General features: G+C 41.2%; 1 protein-coding gene across 30 annotated transcripts in view; it reads right to left on the minus strand.

Annotated features, from left to right (window-relative positions):
- The window catches only part of nfia (nuclear factor I/A), a 180,370-nt gene that overhangs the window by 127,756 nt on the left and 38,789 nt on the right, over window positions 1-13,825 (minus strand). For 15 of the 30 annotated variants that reach the window (XM_090235298.1, XM_090235297.1, XM_090235293.1 and 12 more), the window contains exons 1-2: window positions 9,293-9,604; window positions 3,860-4,388 (exon numbers count right to left, since the gene is read on the minus strand). In XM_090235298.1, the coding sequence (XP_090091424.1) occupies window positions 3,860-4,388; window positions 9,293-9,319 (556 nt within the window). In that variant the 5' untranslated portion in view covers window positions 9,320-9,604. Of the gene's footprint in view, window positions 1-3,859; window positions 4,389-9,292; window positions 9,605-13,825 lie in introns of those variants that run through there. The other 15 variants (XM_090235294.1, XM_090235283.1, XM_036977884.2 and 12 more) reach the window with 1 other exon arrangement.

The raw sequence follows: 13,825 nt of genomic DNA on the forward strand, positions 1-13,825 counted from the left end.
ACCCAGATAATAAAAGTGCTCTACTATGTTTGCTGTTAAATAGGTTGGTGGCAGGATAGTGTTAGCACGGGGGGGACAAGTCCTCTTCTACCACCCTTTGCCCTTGCAGCAATGGGGGATACATTTAATTACGGACTTCAGCTGTCCTCAGAAACCTCAACTTCGGCATCCGTGCATGAGGTCAGCCTCTCTTCAGATGGCTTTTAATCAACAGCGCTTCAGAAATGCTCCACTGCTTTAAATGAGACCGAGGAAGAAACCCGATCCTGTGGGACGAGGAGACGAAGGAGCCAGCGAGCACACTGCGGACTTAACTCCACTCTAGGCAGACCTCCATGCTCTGTGGGCATTCTGTCTCTTTCTTCTCCCTCTTGTTCACTCGCTGACACCTCATTCACAATCAAGCCCGGTGAAGAAGAAGAAAAATCTAACTTCAGCTATAAGAATGCTGGCGGGAGCAAAGCGCCCATGAATAGGCTTACAAAACATCAAAACTCAGGATTTGGCAGCGGGGGGGGATAACATTTTAGCCACAATGGGCATCAGCAACTTTTATTTGAGACGAGCATATAGTAAGTATACTGTCTCCCAAAACATTGAAATGAGGGTCAGTGTCTCGTCTAAAAATGGTTTTGTTTTTTATGAACTTAGCATATTGCTAATCGGGGGATTTATTTCTGTCCAATTATAACATCGTTGACTAAGCTGGTTGTGGAATTCATAATGAGGCCCATCATGCCTTATTTTGACAAAAACCCTCTAAAGGCCGATACATTTGTGACTGGCCCAAGCTAAAATGAGCTCCCATTCCAGCCAGACTAAATCGTAGTACTGCACAGCTCTCAAGGTAACCGACCCTATAGGCTCATTTGAATCACACACGTTTTTATTCAGATTGGCCAAAATCACTACATAACCTTCCTCAACATTTTGAACTGAGATTGCAGTGCTGTTAATGTAAAAATCTACAACAACAAAAAAAACGTACAAAAGCTATGAAAACAGTCTACAAAAATATGTCGCAATAAGATTGTCAATGTGGGCACATATCATGCCTAGCTCACTTAGGCTTCAGCAAAACCTTTTGTTGTACAGAGGAAATGGTTGTAATTAAGGTGCTCGGTTTGCCTGGTGGAACAGAGCTCTCTCCAAACCGTGATAGCTGGTGTTTGTGTTGCTGCCAGTGGAGGAACGAGCCCCTGCTGCCTCTTGCCAATTAACAATTTCTCTATTGGTTATTTACACTGGACTTCACTCTCAGGGTGAGTTTTCATCGAACAAGCACTACTAATATCATGGTGAAAACGTACACAAGATTTTCCAAACTGTGGAAAGGCATCAAGAATATTTTGTTAAATTGCAACAACAACAAAAATTCTAGATTAGGATTCAGCTCAAGGGGAAAAACATAAAACCATGTCCAATTCATTAGTTAATTAATTATGATGTATTTTCTACGTTTTAATCAAAGCTTTCGAATACATTAATTATTTACAGGAAAGAAATAAAATATACAGCCCTAAATTTGATATCATGTGGAGGTTTTTATATTTACCAAATAGTTCATTTTCTTGTGTATTTATAAGACGGCTTCCTAATTTACAAGAAGTTCAGAAGCTCTAAAAACTAAAAAAATTGCTCCATGCCAAGTTTTTCATTCCACTGCCAAACACCTATATGAATATGCTACTACACTGTTGCGCACAGAAAACAGGAAAATAATTCAAGTGATATCTCACCCCAACCGCAGCCCATGTTGAATTAGTCTGAAATAGAAATCGTGCTGAGCAATCGTGATGGAGATAATTGTTTTTTTTTAGGCAACTGACTCTGTCGTCTCGCAGTGCGAGCTTCCCCTAAATCTGGCCCATCTTAAAACAGCGCAGGGACGGGCCAGTGCGAGGAATTTGGCAGAGTTGTCCCGCTTTTCCCAGACTACTGCTTTATTGACCACTGATGAAATCATGGGTGTCTGCTACAGATAACATTTGTGTCTACATACAGAGACGGAAAGGTGCTGTGCGGTGCAGTGTTGGGTTTGCTGGGGGCAAGTCCTAAAAAAAGGAAATGTAACTTTATTTTGGTTGGGTGAATACTTGGTGAGTGGCCTGTGATTGTTCGTTGAAAGAGTGATTCTTGATGCCAACTACAGTATGAGTCAAAATTTTGGACACACCTACCCATTGCTGGGTTTTTCTTTATTTGTACTATTTTCTACATGGTAGAATAATAGCGAAGACATCAAAACTATGAAACAACATATGGAATCATGTCGTAACCAAAAAAAGTGTTACACAAATTAAAATATATTTTATATTTGAGATTCTTCAAAGTAGCCACCCTTTGCCTTGATGACAGCTTTGCAGACTCTTGGCATTCTCTCAACCAGTTTCATGAGGTAGTCACTTGGAATGCATTTCAATTAACAGGTGTGCCTTGTTAATTTGTGGAATTTCTTTGCTTCTTAATGCGTTTGAGCCAATCAGTTGTGTTGTGACAAGGTAGGGGTGATATACAGAAGATAGCCCTATTTGGTAAAAGTTCATTTTATGGCAAGAACAGCTCAAATAAGCAAAAATAAATGACAGTCCATCACTACTTTAAGACATGAAGGTCAGTCAATACAGAACATTTCAAGAACTTTTAAAGTTTCTTCAAGTGCAGTTACAAAAACCATCAAGCTCTATGATGAAACTGGCTCTCATGAGGACCGCCACAGGAAAGGAAGACCCAGAGTTACCTCTGATACAGAGGATAAGGTCATTAGAGTTACCAGCCTCAGAAATTGCAGCCCAAATAAAATGCTTCAGAGTTCAAGTAACAGACACATCTCAACATCTGTTCAGAGGAAACTACGTAAATCAGGCCTTTATCGTCGAATTTCTGCAAAGAAACCACTACTAAAGGACACCAATGAGAAGAAGAGACTTGCTTGGGTCAAGAAACACGAGCAATGGACATTAGACCGGTGAAAATCTGTCCTTTGGTCTGATGAGTCCAAATTTGAGATTTTTGGTTCAAACCGCTGTGTCTTTCTGAGATGCAGAGTAGGTGAACGGATTATTTCTGCATGTGCGGTTCCCACTGTGAAGCATGGAGGAGGAGGTGTGATGGTGCTTTGCTGGTGACAGGGTCTGTGATTTATTTCGAATTGAAGGCACACTTAACCAGCATGGCAACCGCAGCATTCTGTATCGATACGCCATCCCATCTGGTTTGCGCTTAGTGGGAATATCATTTGTTTTTCAACAGAACAATGACCCAACACATCTCCAGGCTGTGTAAGGGCTATTTAACCACAAAGGAGATTGATGGAGTGTTGCGTCAGATGACCTGGCCTCCACAATCACCCGATCTCAACCCAATTGAGATGGTTTGGGATGAGTTGGACTGAAGCAGCCAGTAAGTGCTCACCATATGTGGGAACTCCTTCAAGACTGTTGGAGAAGCATTCCAGGTGAAGCTGGTTGAGAGAATGCAAAGAGTGTGCGAAGCTGTCATCAAGGCAAAGGGTGGCTACTTTGAAGGCTCTAAAATATCAAATATATTTTGATTTGTTTTACACTTTTTTGGTTACTGTAGAAAATAGTCAAAATAAAGAGAAACCCTTGAATGAGTAGATGTGCCCAAACTTTTGACTGGTTCTGCATATACAGTACATTGGCATGCGCTCAGTGACAAGATTGACTAGACCCTTGAAACCCATCCGAGTGTTTTTGTCTTTGATTCACTGTACAACATTATCCCACATTCCATGTCCTATCACTAAACAGAGTGAGGTCAACATTTATGTGACTCCAATTTCAAACAAATGTTGACGTGTTTATAGAGAGTTGAGAAACAAAAAGAGGGACTTTACCTGCGTGCACAAAGTAGGCCAAGTAGAGGTCGAGCTCCTTCACAGAAACTCCAATGTGATGAGGCTGCACACACAGCCCTGGGTTCGAGCACTGTGGGGACTTTACCAGCCTTTCGCCATCAGTACTTTCGAGGGGAATACCTTTGAATAAAATGACCATGACCAGGTCCAACCTCCAGACTTTGTCTGCCTGACGCAGGCAGTCGATCCTCCTCATCTTACCCTTCTGGTCAGGGTTGGACAGCACGCAGCACGGGGGCTTCTTCCCGGTGACGGTGAGCACAAAATCCTCCCGGAACTCAGGCCGGATGTCCTTGCGGAGCTTGGCCAGAAGGCGCGATGCCCACTTCTGCTTGACCTCGGGCTTCTCGCTGAGCAGCTCGTCCTTCACCGCGCGCTCCTCTTCCTTAGACATGCGCTTCTCGTGCTTCTTGAAGTACTTTCTCTTGCGGGCCTGCAGGTTGAACCATGTGTAGGCAAACGCTCGCACGTGGGGCAGCAGAGCTTCGATGAAAGGATGGAATTCATCCTGTGGTAGAGAGGAACACAGGGGGGGAGGGGGAAATGATGAATGATTTGGTGGCAACACATTGATAGTACAACACTTTTTGTGGAAACAAAGTACAGAATCCATCAAAATAAAAAGACCAAAAGCGGTCATTACAATTAATCTTGTGAAATCAGACGTGCCTTCAGTAAACACTCATCGACTCATTTGCAATACTTGGCAATCAAGGAATTGCACAGAAGAACATACAGTACTACTATTAGATCAAATATCATTCCAGGCGGGACTTTTCAGAGAACAAACATTGTCCATTTCAGAATAATATGCACTACACACACACATTTATATTTATGAGTATTTATGTCATTTTTATTTGCAGCACTTGGGCCCGTGCCATTAGCATTAGCAGAGCGGGCTAATGGCGGAGTTTCTCTAGGCCGTACGGAGGGAGCAGTGTGAAATAAGGCCTGTCTAGGCCGTGTCTTGGCTCTTTGGCAAGAATGTGGGTCTGTGGGGGTCTGCCAGAGAGGACAGAGAAAAAAGCAACAGCCGAGCGGGAAAGCTGAAAGTCTATTTTTAACTGTTCGCCATGCAAACATATAATATACGTGCGCACATACACACACAAAGAGACACACACACATGCATGCAATATGTACAGGCACAAACGTTTCGCTCTGAAACGGTTCCAAGACTGGTATATTCTGTGGGCTTTCACCAGGGACAGCTCCCTGTACAGCTATTACAGCAAGAATGTGGATAGATGGCATGTTGTGGATCAGTCCCAATTTTGGTTGGTTACACCTGCTACTAGCAGTCACACACTGGAGCTTTCGCCTGAGAATCTGCTCCCTCTCATAATCTGGCCTGAAACAGGCAGTGGAAATGTTACAGCACGACACTACAGCTAAACGAAGCAACGCCAACGGAACAAGGCAAAACAACCTCAGAACAACACTTTCCTATTTAAACGAGTCTCGCATCTGAAAACTCACTAGAATATTTTTGAGGGACAAAGACATTTCCATGGATTAATGACCACTGCCATTAAATCTATTGAAGCGTTAGTCTGTACCCATTTTACGGACATTTTCAATAATTACAGTATATAAAAAGAAACAGAACAGAGTTACCAAAGAGATGAAAGGTGCCTCCTCCTTTAAAATACCTGGTTGTAAAAAAAATCATGAATATGTACTAAAAGCGTTTATAACCAAATGAGATAATAAAATCTTTGCCTTTTATATAAAACAAATACCTCAGGGCATACGGATACAACATTTGAACTAAAACTAGTAAGTGTGCCAAATCCAAATACTCAGCTTCAATTTTGTACAAGTGTGTCACACTAGATCATGCTATAAAACAGTATGCTACATTAAGCACCAGAGCAGATATGCAGCTCTTCTAGGCCGAGTGTTTACATGCATATATACAGTGAGTAGAGTACATAGTTTGTCTGGACTGTGTCCTACAGAGGGCAAGCTAGGCTAGGCACAGAACTAACCGTTATATTTTTAAAAGCACCAATCAAATCCAATCAAATGAAATAAACAATGACAAACCACCACTCCAATTTGCAATTTTACAACAGGGACATATTTTCATTTCCCAAACACTCTCAGTAGAGGTTGGCAGTGATGTAGTGACTGGTCGGAGTACAAGGAGACATGTTTCTGATATGAGGCCCATTTGGAGACCCAGGGCGGGCCTTGGCTTCACCTCAGGCCATCTTACCAACCCGGCCACGCAAAATGTACTCAACTTATTCAGAGATAAAAGAACGCTGAACAAATCTTGACACGTGCGGAAACCTCTGACTGGCATGTGGTCACTAATACATGTACTAACACAAGTTTGCGAGCACAAACGCAGGAATAATCATCTAGAATACAGCTGAATTCAAATATAATACAACCAAATACAATGACGCCACACTATTCCTCGAATTTCAAAAATACTTTCACGCCCTTGCCTCATAGGCATGGAAATTGTATTGTTTGAGCTTGGGTAAAATCCAGTAAATGGCTTCTCCAACTGCCTTCAGCGACACTTGGAGTAACTTCAGCCAATGTGCTATGAAATATCACTCCTCAATGGCTGAAATTATGCATTGTTATTTGTGGTTTCTGTATATAATATAGTTCTCCCCTGTCTCCGGGCCATTTGAACAATACCTGCATAGTCTATATTTGTTTTTTTTGCTTCTTCACAACATTAATGACACACACACACACAAAAAACGTACACGTGACACAACTATTTTATGTAGGCCACATTTCAATATATATCATTCATTGCAATTCCATTAACAAAACCCTAGAAAGGAGTATAGTCATTACTAAAAGCGTGTCAGGAGAATGGTTAAGTACGAAACCTCCAGCTGTGAAGTTTGTTTTCATTTTCTGTACACCTTGGTGACAAATCTAATGTTTACAAAGAACAGGCCTGTAAGCAACAACTCATGAATAACTATAATTTAGAAAAGCAATGTTGGTAATCTCCTCCTATTGACACCCACGCTACCCCACACCACAACACAGAGGCAATTATGACAGTGTGTCGACCGAGTTTACTCTCGCCTCTCTTCCTGCCCACAACAGTAAACGTACTTAAACAGAGCGGACGCCTCACCATTGTTAATCAAATTGGAGCAATTTCCACAAAAGGCATATCTTCCTGCTTTTACAAAGTTGCAGCGGACTCAAACAGCCTCACGTAGGCCGTAAGGGGCATGTGTACTTGTAAGTGTTTTCCCAAACCCATGCAATGTGCACTACTGTTTCGTTCCCTGCAATCTCCTCCACGACGACACAAAACGGTACCATGTGCCTCAAAGACAGGATGCAAAGGCAAATTCGGGGAATTATCAATATTTTTTCTGTAAATGCACAAAGAATGCAAATCTTCAATTTTCAATTCTAGGTTACATATTTTATCCTTTGCAGTGAACAAAACATATGGAAGTTATTTAGGCTTGCCTGTCTTGTACATGATCCCCCTCCTCCCCCCAAAAAAGCCAAATATAATTGAATCAATCGAAAGCCTTTGATTATGGAGTGATCTTGACTTAAAAGATTTTAGACTTGATGAAACAGTTTTTGCCCTAACTGAATGGATAAGAGGGTAACACACACACACACAAAGTATCTTTGTATATCATTCAACTCTGAATACGTATACTTAATTAGCCAATTAGTGCAGATTCTGCTTTATACAGTTGAGATGAATTGTATTGCATGTGAATTCACAGTCTCATTTTAAGAAATTAAAAAACATATCCAGGCAAAATGTGTATGAATTAATATTTTACATACTCAAGCGAGCCATTTCTCTAAATGTCCCTACTCAAGTTTGTGTCCAACTAATATCAGGTTTCAGTTCTCCTTTAGGCCCATTTCGGTCTTGCCTCAAATATACACTGTACATTCTTATAAAATAATTCTAGATAAATATTCAGGACTTATTAGTTATGCTTGGCACTAGAGGTATTGGAGCAGTATTGGTTTTGAAATGGTCTTCCATTGTAAAGGTTGGCAAGTCCAGGAGGAGAACCCATCATTGATATCAAGTCAGGTGTTTGTCATTTACATAAATTTACAATCAATAACGTGGTCATAGTGACAAAATGTTTGGGGGGAAAAAGTATATCCCAAAAATAAAAATAAAAATATATGAAAACATGAAATCAACTTAGGGAAAAATCATAATCTTATTTTAAGATAATTTAAAATGTAAATTGTGTTGATAGTTAAATACAACTGACATGAGACGAGGCCAATATGCCTGTTGGTGGTCAATAATAAATCAATTTCAAAAACAAATACATCTTGTCAAATCTTAAACAAACCCAAAACTGTATCATGACACATTTGATACATAATTTTTAAAATACATTTTAGGTAAGCCGATAATGGATTTAAACACCAACCACATGGATATGCAACGGACCATTTAACAAGCTATTCAACCTATGTAACGTTCCCACCTCGACCACCTTTTGATTAGGTCTACAAAACACCATATTTCGGGTAATCAAACTCGAACAAGAATCAAATCCGAGAAAACCTATCAATCTTCGGGAGCAGAAAGTTTTTAGTAAGTCTAAAAGATAATCTTAGTTATTGAGCATGCTTCATGTCAGTCATAGCCGTAGTGCGCAAAACAAACACACACAAAAATATCCAACGATATATAACAGTAGCCTTGAAACGTGTAATGTCCTAACTTGTGCTTTCCCGGTGCACATTGATCATGACAAAGTTCAATGCCCGAGAGTGGCGGCGACTCGATTCAGTGGAAGAGGTGTAAAGACACACAGCAACATTTTAAATTCATAAAAGTTACTGCTGCCAAAGAACAAGCTAAAAATCGAACGCTTACAACACTGATTCTAAGTTTGAAACTTTTGGGATACAAGTTAGACCCAGCAAAATGCAGCCTTTTAAATATCGCGTTTTAGCAGTAATTCATACAAAGTGACAATTGCATGCATGTTAATGACTCCCAAGTGTAGAGACCTAGAGGAAGCCGTCCAGAGGATCATTGGAAAATGATGTTGCCACCTTTTGTAAAAACATTTTGTGCATTCATTCATATCAAATATGTGGGAAGACGATAAAATGCACATGCAACTTATAGGAAAGGCCATCTTCATTTTAGGATTGGAACTCAAAAAGTAGTCCACGTAAAAGCGCGCTCGACATCGATATAGGTCTAATATGAACTAAAATAGACATGCATATATATATGTACATATGTAGGAGATCCGCCATGTGTTACTTAGTTTAGATGGCTCTGACAAACCAGGAATGCTACTGCACACAGTTTGTCTTGAGCAACGTCAGTCCATTTCGCCCTGTCCCTGAGGAAGAAAGCATTAATGCAACAAAAAATGGTTAAAGACAGACGAAAGGCTCACTTACCTGTGTTAGGCATAGCGGAGAATACATATCTGTTGTATCTAATCTTGGATGTGGAGGGTGTATGTATGTGTGTGTGTTTGGGTTACACGAACGGGTCTGCGTGTTTATGTGTGTGATGGTGTGTGAGTGAGTGTGTGTGTATGTGTGAATTATGTGTGGGTGTGTGTCCGTGTTTGCCCGTGTATGCGTGATGGCTGTGTCCGTGATGGCTGTGTCCGTGTTTTGAAAAGAAAGGGAAAAAAAGGAGAGACAGAAGGGAGAGAGAGGGAAAAATAAAGCCTGCTTCTTGCTTTCACATTTCCAACTCTGCGAACTGCAACCAAGGCTTCACCACCCCATAGAGCTGAACTTTAACCCCGCCTCGAGTTACACTGCTTCCACTTTCCGCACGCATCTATTGTACAGTGCAGTAAAAGCCGTAGAGCAGTCTCTTCGTTGGATAACCCAAAACTTTCACCAGAGGCATATTCAACAATAAAAGAAAAGTCCAAAGGCAGACTGGCTGCAGCGGAGAGGTTAAAAATCACGGGAAATAGGAAGAAAATAAGTCATCTTCGGACAGTGCTAATCTTGTTCTCATACTAATACCATTACAAAAAAATGCTGATTGTCAGACGTTCGTTCTTCTGAACTCGATATGAGTTCTCCCATTCACTCCGGTTTCTCGAAGAGACAAAACAAAGCTCGCAACAACCGAAAGCATTGAAGGCATGTGGTGCGGCTGGCTTCACGGTGGAGCGAACTCCGAAATGAGTCTGTCGGATTTACGAACAAGGAGGGTGCGGTAGTTAATGAAGGTGATAATATCCCAGAACACCCAAACAATTGCTTGTCGCTGAAGCCCGACAGCTGGTTTCCGTTTAGAAAATTATCTCTAACAGCAGACGATAAAGTGAATCCGTGTTGCGTCTGTCCTGTCTACGGCGACAGGAGCCACAACCGCCTGCACCGAGTTCCATACAGATACATACAGTTCACTTTTGTCCACAGTGCCTGAAGGACAAACTCTTGTACTCCCCTCTCAGCATAGCTCCCAAAGTATACACGGTTTAAGTGAAGTAATAAGACCAACATAAATGCAATGAACATGTAGGACAGAAATATATCATATATATATATATTTACATTTTCAAATTATAGGCTGCCTTATCCTGTCTACTTGAACCCATTAGCCCCGGAATGAAATGGCTTTTCAAACAACGCAAACCTATCAATTTCAATCAAGAGCAGGGCTCGCGCAAAACTGCCACACCAACACTGCTAAATAAATGTTCTTATATGATGTTTAACGCAAATTAGACAGCGTATGTCGGTGAAGAGTGAGCTCAAGAGATCACCACGCACTATATAAGGGATATACCGCCCCTTTTGAACAAATGCTTAACTTTTAAATTCGTCGGACAAAGTAACAGGCTGTTGGGTATTCCATATTATTTTTCGACACCTATCCATATTTACAACAAGTTATAATTATACATATTTGTATTATTATACATTGTTATTATTAAGCTATCACTAGGATTTTAGCCTATTGGTATTGGCGTACTGTTATTGCGGATGATAATTGACATACATTACATGCAAATCAATGCATGACCTATCTATCTGTTCATGGCATATGAGCCAATTTATGTCAATTTGCACAACACATTTCATATGAGGGGTGGAACAACGAGAGCAGAATCTTAACAATTCAATGAAGTGCATTCAACTTTACATAACCCAAAACCAAGTATCTCCCCAGATAATTATATAATATAAACGAGCGAGGGCCATTCGAGAGACAAGATTACCAATCATTTTCCTAACTCACATGTCATTATGTAAGCATGATGGTGCCCTCCTAACACCGACAGGCCTATTATCCAAAACCAAAGCATCGTGCAACTCCAGCATTTACGCACGCTCTACCGATCACTGCATACTTGAAACTTAATGCATTGAGTTTCAATCATTACCGTCTAGACAAAGAATTCAAATTAAATATCACGTGGACAAAACCTCCCCAAAAAGCCTCAAACAAAAGGTATACTTGGCAATAGTGAAAAATACATGCGTAAAGCATGCGTAATAACTTCGGTATAGCGCCTATATCAAATTACTGAGCAACATTTTACAATATGTCATACTCCTAAATTAGGCTACTATTGTTGTATAGCCTATACATCTCAAATGCCCAAGGTTAGCATTGGTAGCCTTTTTGGTGCTTCACCTGCCCTTGCAGACAAGTAAGGGTTAATATTAATCGAAATAATGGCAATAAAGACACACCCATTAATTAAGTGGTTTAAACAAAAGTAAAACCTATACACTTAAACACATTTAAACAGGACTTGCCTATAGCATAATTAGCCTACAGTACGCCTGGAGGCGTCCAACATTGGTGTGACTTAGTATTTTGACGGATTTCTGTTCAAATATCAGATTGGCCCGACATGAGTCACCCACACACTCCTGGGCCACTGATTCTGTATGGGCTGCTCGAATTTGTTTTCAGTGAACAACTTCTGGCCAGAGGGAGAAGTCAGTTGTGCGCCCTCTAGGAAATGGCCAGGGAAGCGACCACAAGTGGAGTGTGTGGTTCTGCTACGCAGCTACATCTGACCACTATATACACACACACCTGCACCAAGACAGCGAGATTCAGCAACACCAGATGCATGCTTCTTCACAGTCTAAAGTTTCATTGACATACCGTCAAGGCTAAAGGTGGACTTGCAACTGCTTTTGCTTCTAGGTTATTGTTATTACAGCATAGCCTAATAATATAATATTGTAGCATAGGCTGCTTCAATTCCTGAAAGCACTCACAACGAATGGGACAATCGTTAACCTATACCCAACTGAAGTGATTATTCACTATATGGACTATAGATCATGTGTTGCTCAACATTGTAAATAAAATGTTGCTCAAGTAATTTCAATAATTGTCTAGGAGTAAATACAAGCCACACGCTATTGCGCAACTCAATAATAGGGCGGAATAGGGAAAATGGTCTACCCATATAGTTCATGTGCTTGGCCGGACAATAAATTCAGGAGACGTGCACTGTATTTTCTCATGTTGCAGCGCATAGAACCTCTATTGAGAATAGGGCAATAGGCTAACTTGCTATCGGTATTTGGCCAGCCTTCCGGTATCCATGTCCTCCGTGCAATGCTAGAGCTCCGTCCTCTGATTGGACTAAACTCCAGGATTTGAAGCCCAGCATCCATCTTATTGGACAAAACTCATGTCACAAGGATTTTGTCGAGAAAGCGTTTTTCTGCAATCGCTCGTTTACTCTGCAGAACAACTAGTTACCACATAACGAAACAATGCTTTTCTCAATCTGGTCACTACGATGCCCTTTTGTCAGAAGGCAACGCGGAGAATGCAGGCTCTGTTCTGCTTTGTTCCAATACCAAAGTTATTTGGCGATAAAGATATCCGCATTGTTTCATCATCATGTCATATCCTCGCTGGCAAAAGAGATCCGATTGATACGGACTATTCTCAAATCCCTGTACAAAAGCCAAGACCGACATTTTAACCTGTGTACAGGTCATACACGCCACATGCACGTCTATAACTTATCAGGGTAAAAAGAGATGGTAAGAGGTGTTTGCACGTACCATTGCAATGTAACGTGTTACGTGAAAAACTTTAGACTGATGAGACGAAGTGCTTCATTTTCAGCCACCTTTTGTTGTAGTCTTATGTTTAATTCAAAAGGTATTAACTTGCTGCCGTTGTGTGCATTTTACACCGAAGAAATAAGTATGATAAAGCACAAGGGGAAACGGTTCTTGTATTAATCCCAAAAAGAAAAATATATAGCAGTGAGCCTTCTTTACTCCTTGATATTTGACTGCGGTCCAAGCTTGGCAAAGCTGACTGGCTCGCGACACACACTCTGCCTATCTCAGCTTGGTTTGTTAGACTTTGTGCAGAAGTTGCAATCGATTGAGCGAGTCCCACTTTTTTTTAATTTCCGCAATCGCTTTGCATAGTAACCACGCAGGACACGGGCGGCAACGGAACGCCACTTCTCACTCACCATGTCCTCCCCTCGAGGAGTCACATACTGGCAAACGAGCCGGAGTCGCGTGCCAGTCAGACCACACAGTCTGCGTTTAGCTCCCGCATGGAAAACCTACATTTTTTTCACCTATATATTGCTGCATACCGCACTCTCTCAGCCCTTCCTATACGTTTACGGCGCGCATGGGACAGAGGGAGGAACGCCGCGGCGCCTATTGCGATCGAAAAACCGTAGCCTTTTGGTACTAGTCTAGTGCATTATTACTGCTTAAACCTTTAGCACCAGAGCATTGTTGCAATGCTGGACATCTAAGCAATATTATACTATTACAATGAGGATCTGCGAACTCCACTGAAGGTGCACGTTTATGGCTGGTCGACAAAAATTAACACCAAATCTTTTCAGCGGATTTTCTACTGCGTCCCCATGGAGATATCGTAAAAGGTCAACCATAGTGTACGGAGGGGTCGTATTGATTTAGAAGGCATGCATCATCATGTCATAAAAT

The sequence above is a fragment of the Oncorhynchus mykiss genome, chromosome 5 (genome assembly GCF_057628025.1).
Source record: "Oncorhynchus mykiss isolate SJ-2025 chromosome 5, ASM5762802v1, whole genome shotgun sequence".
NCBI lineage: Eukaryota > Metazoa > Chordata > Actinopteri > Salmoniformes > Salmonidae > Oncorhynchus > Oncorhynchus mykiss.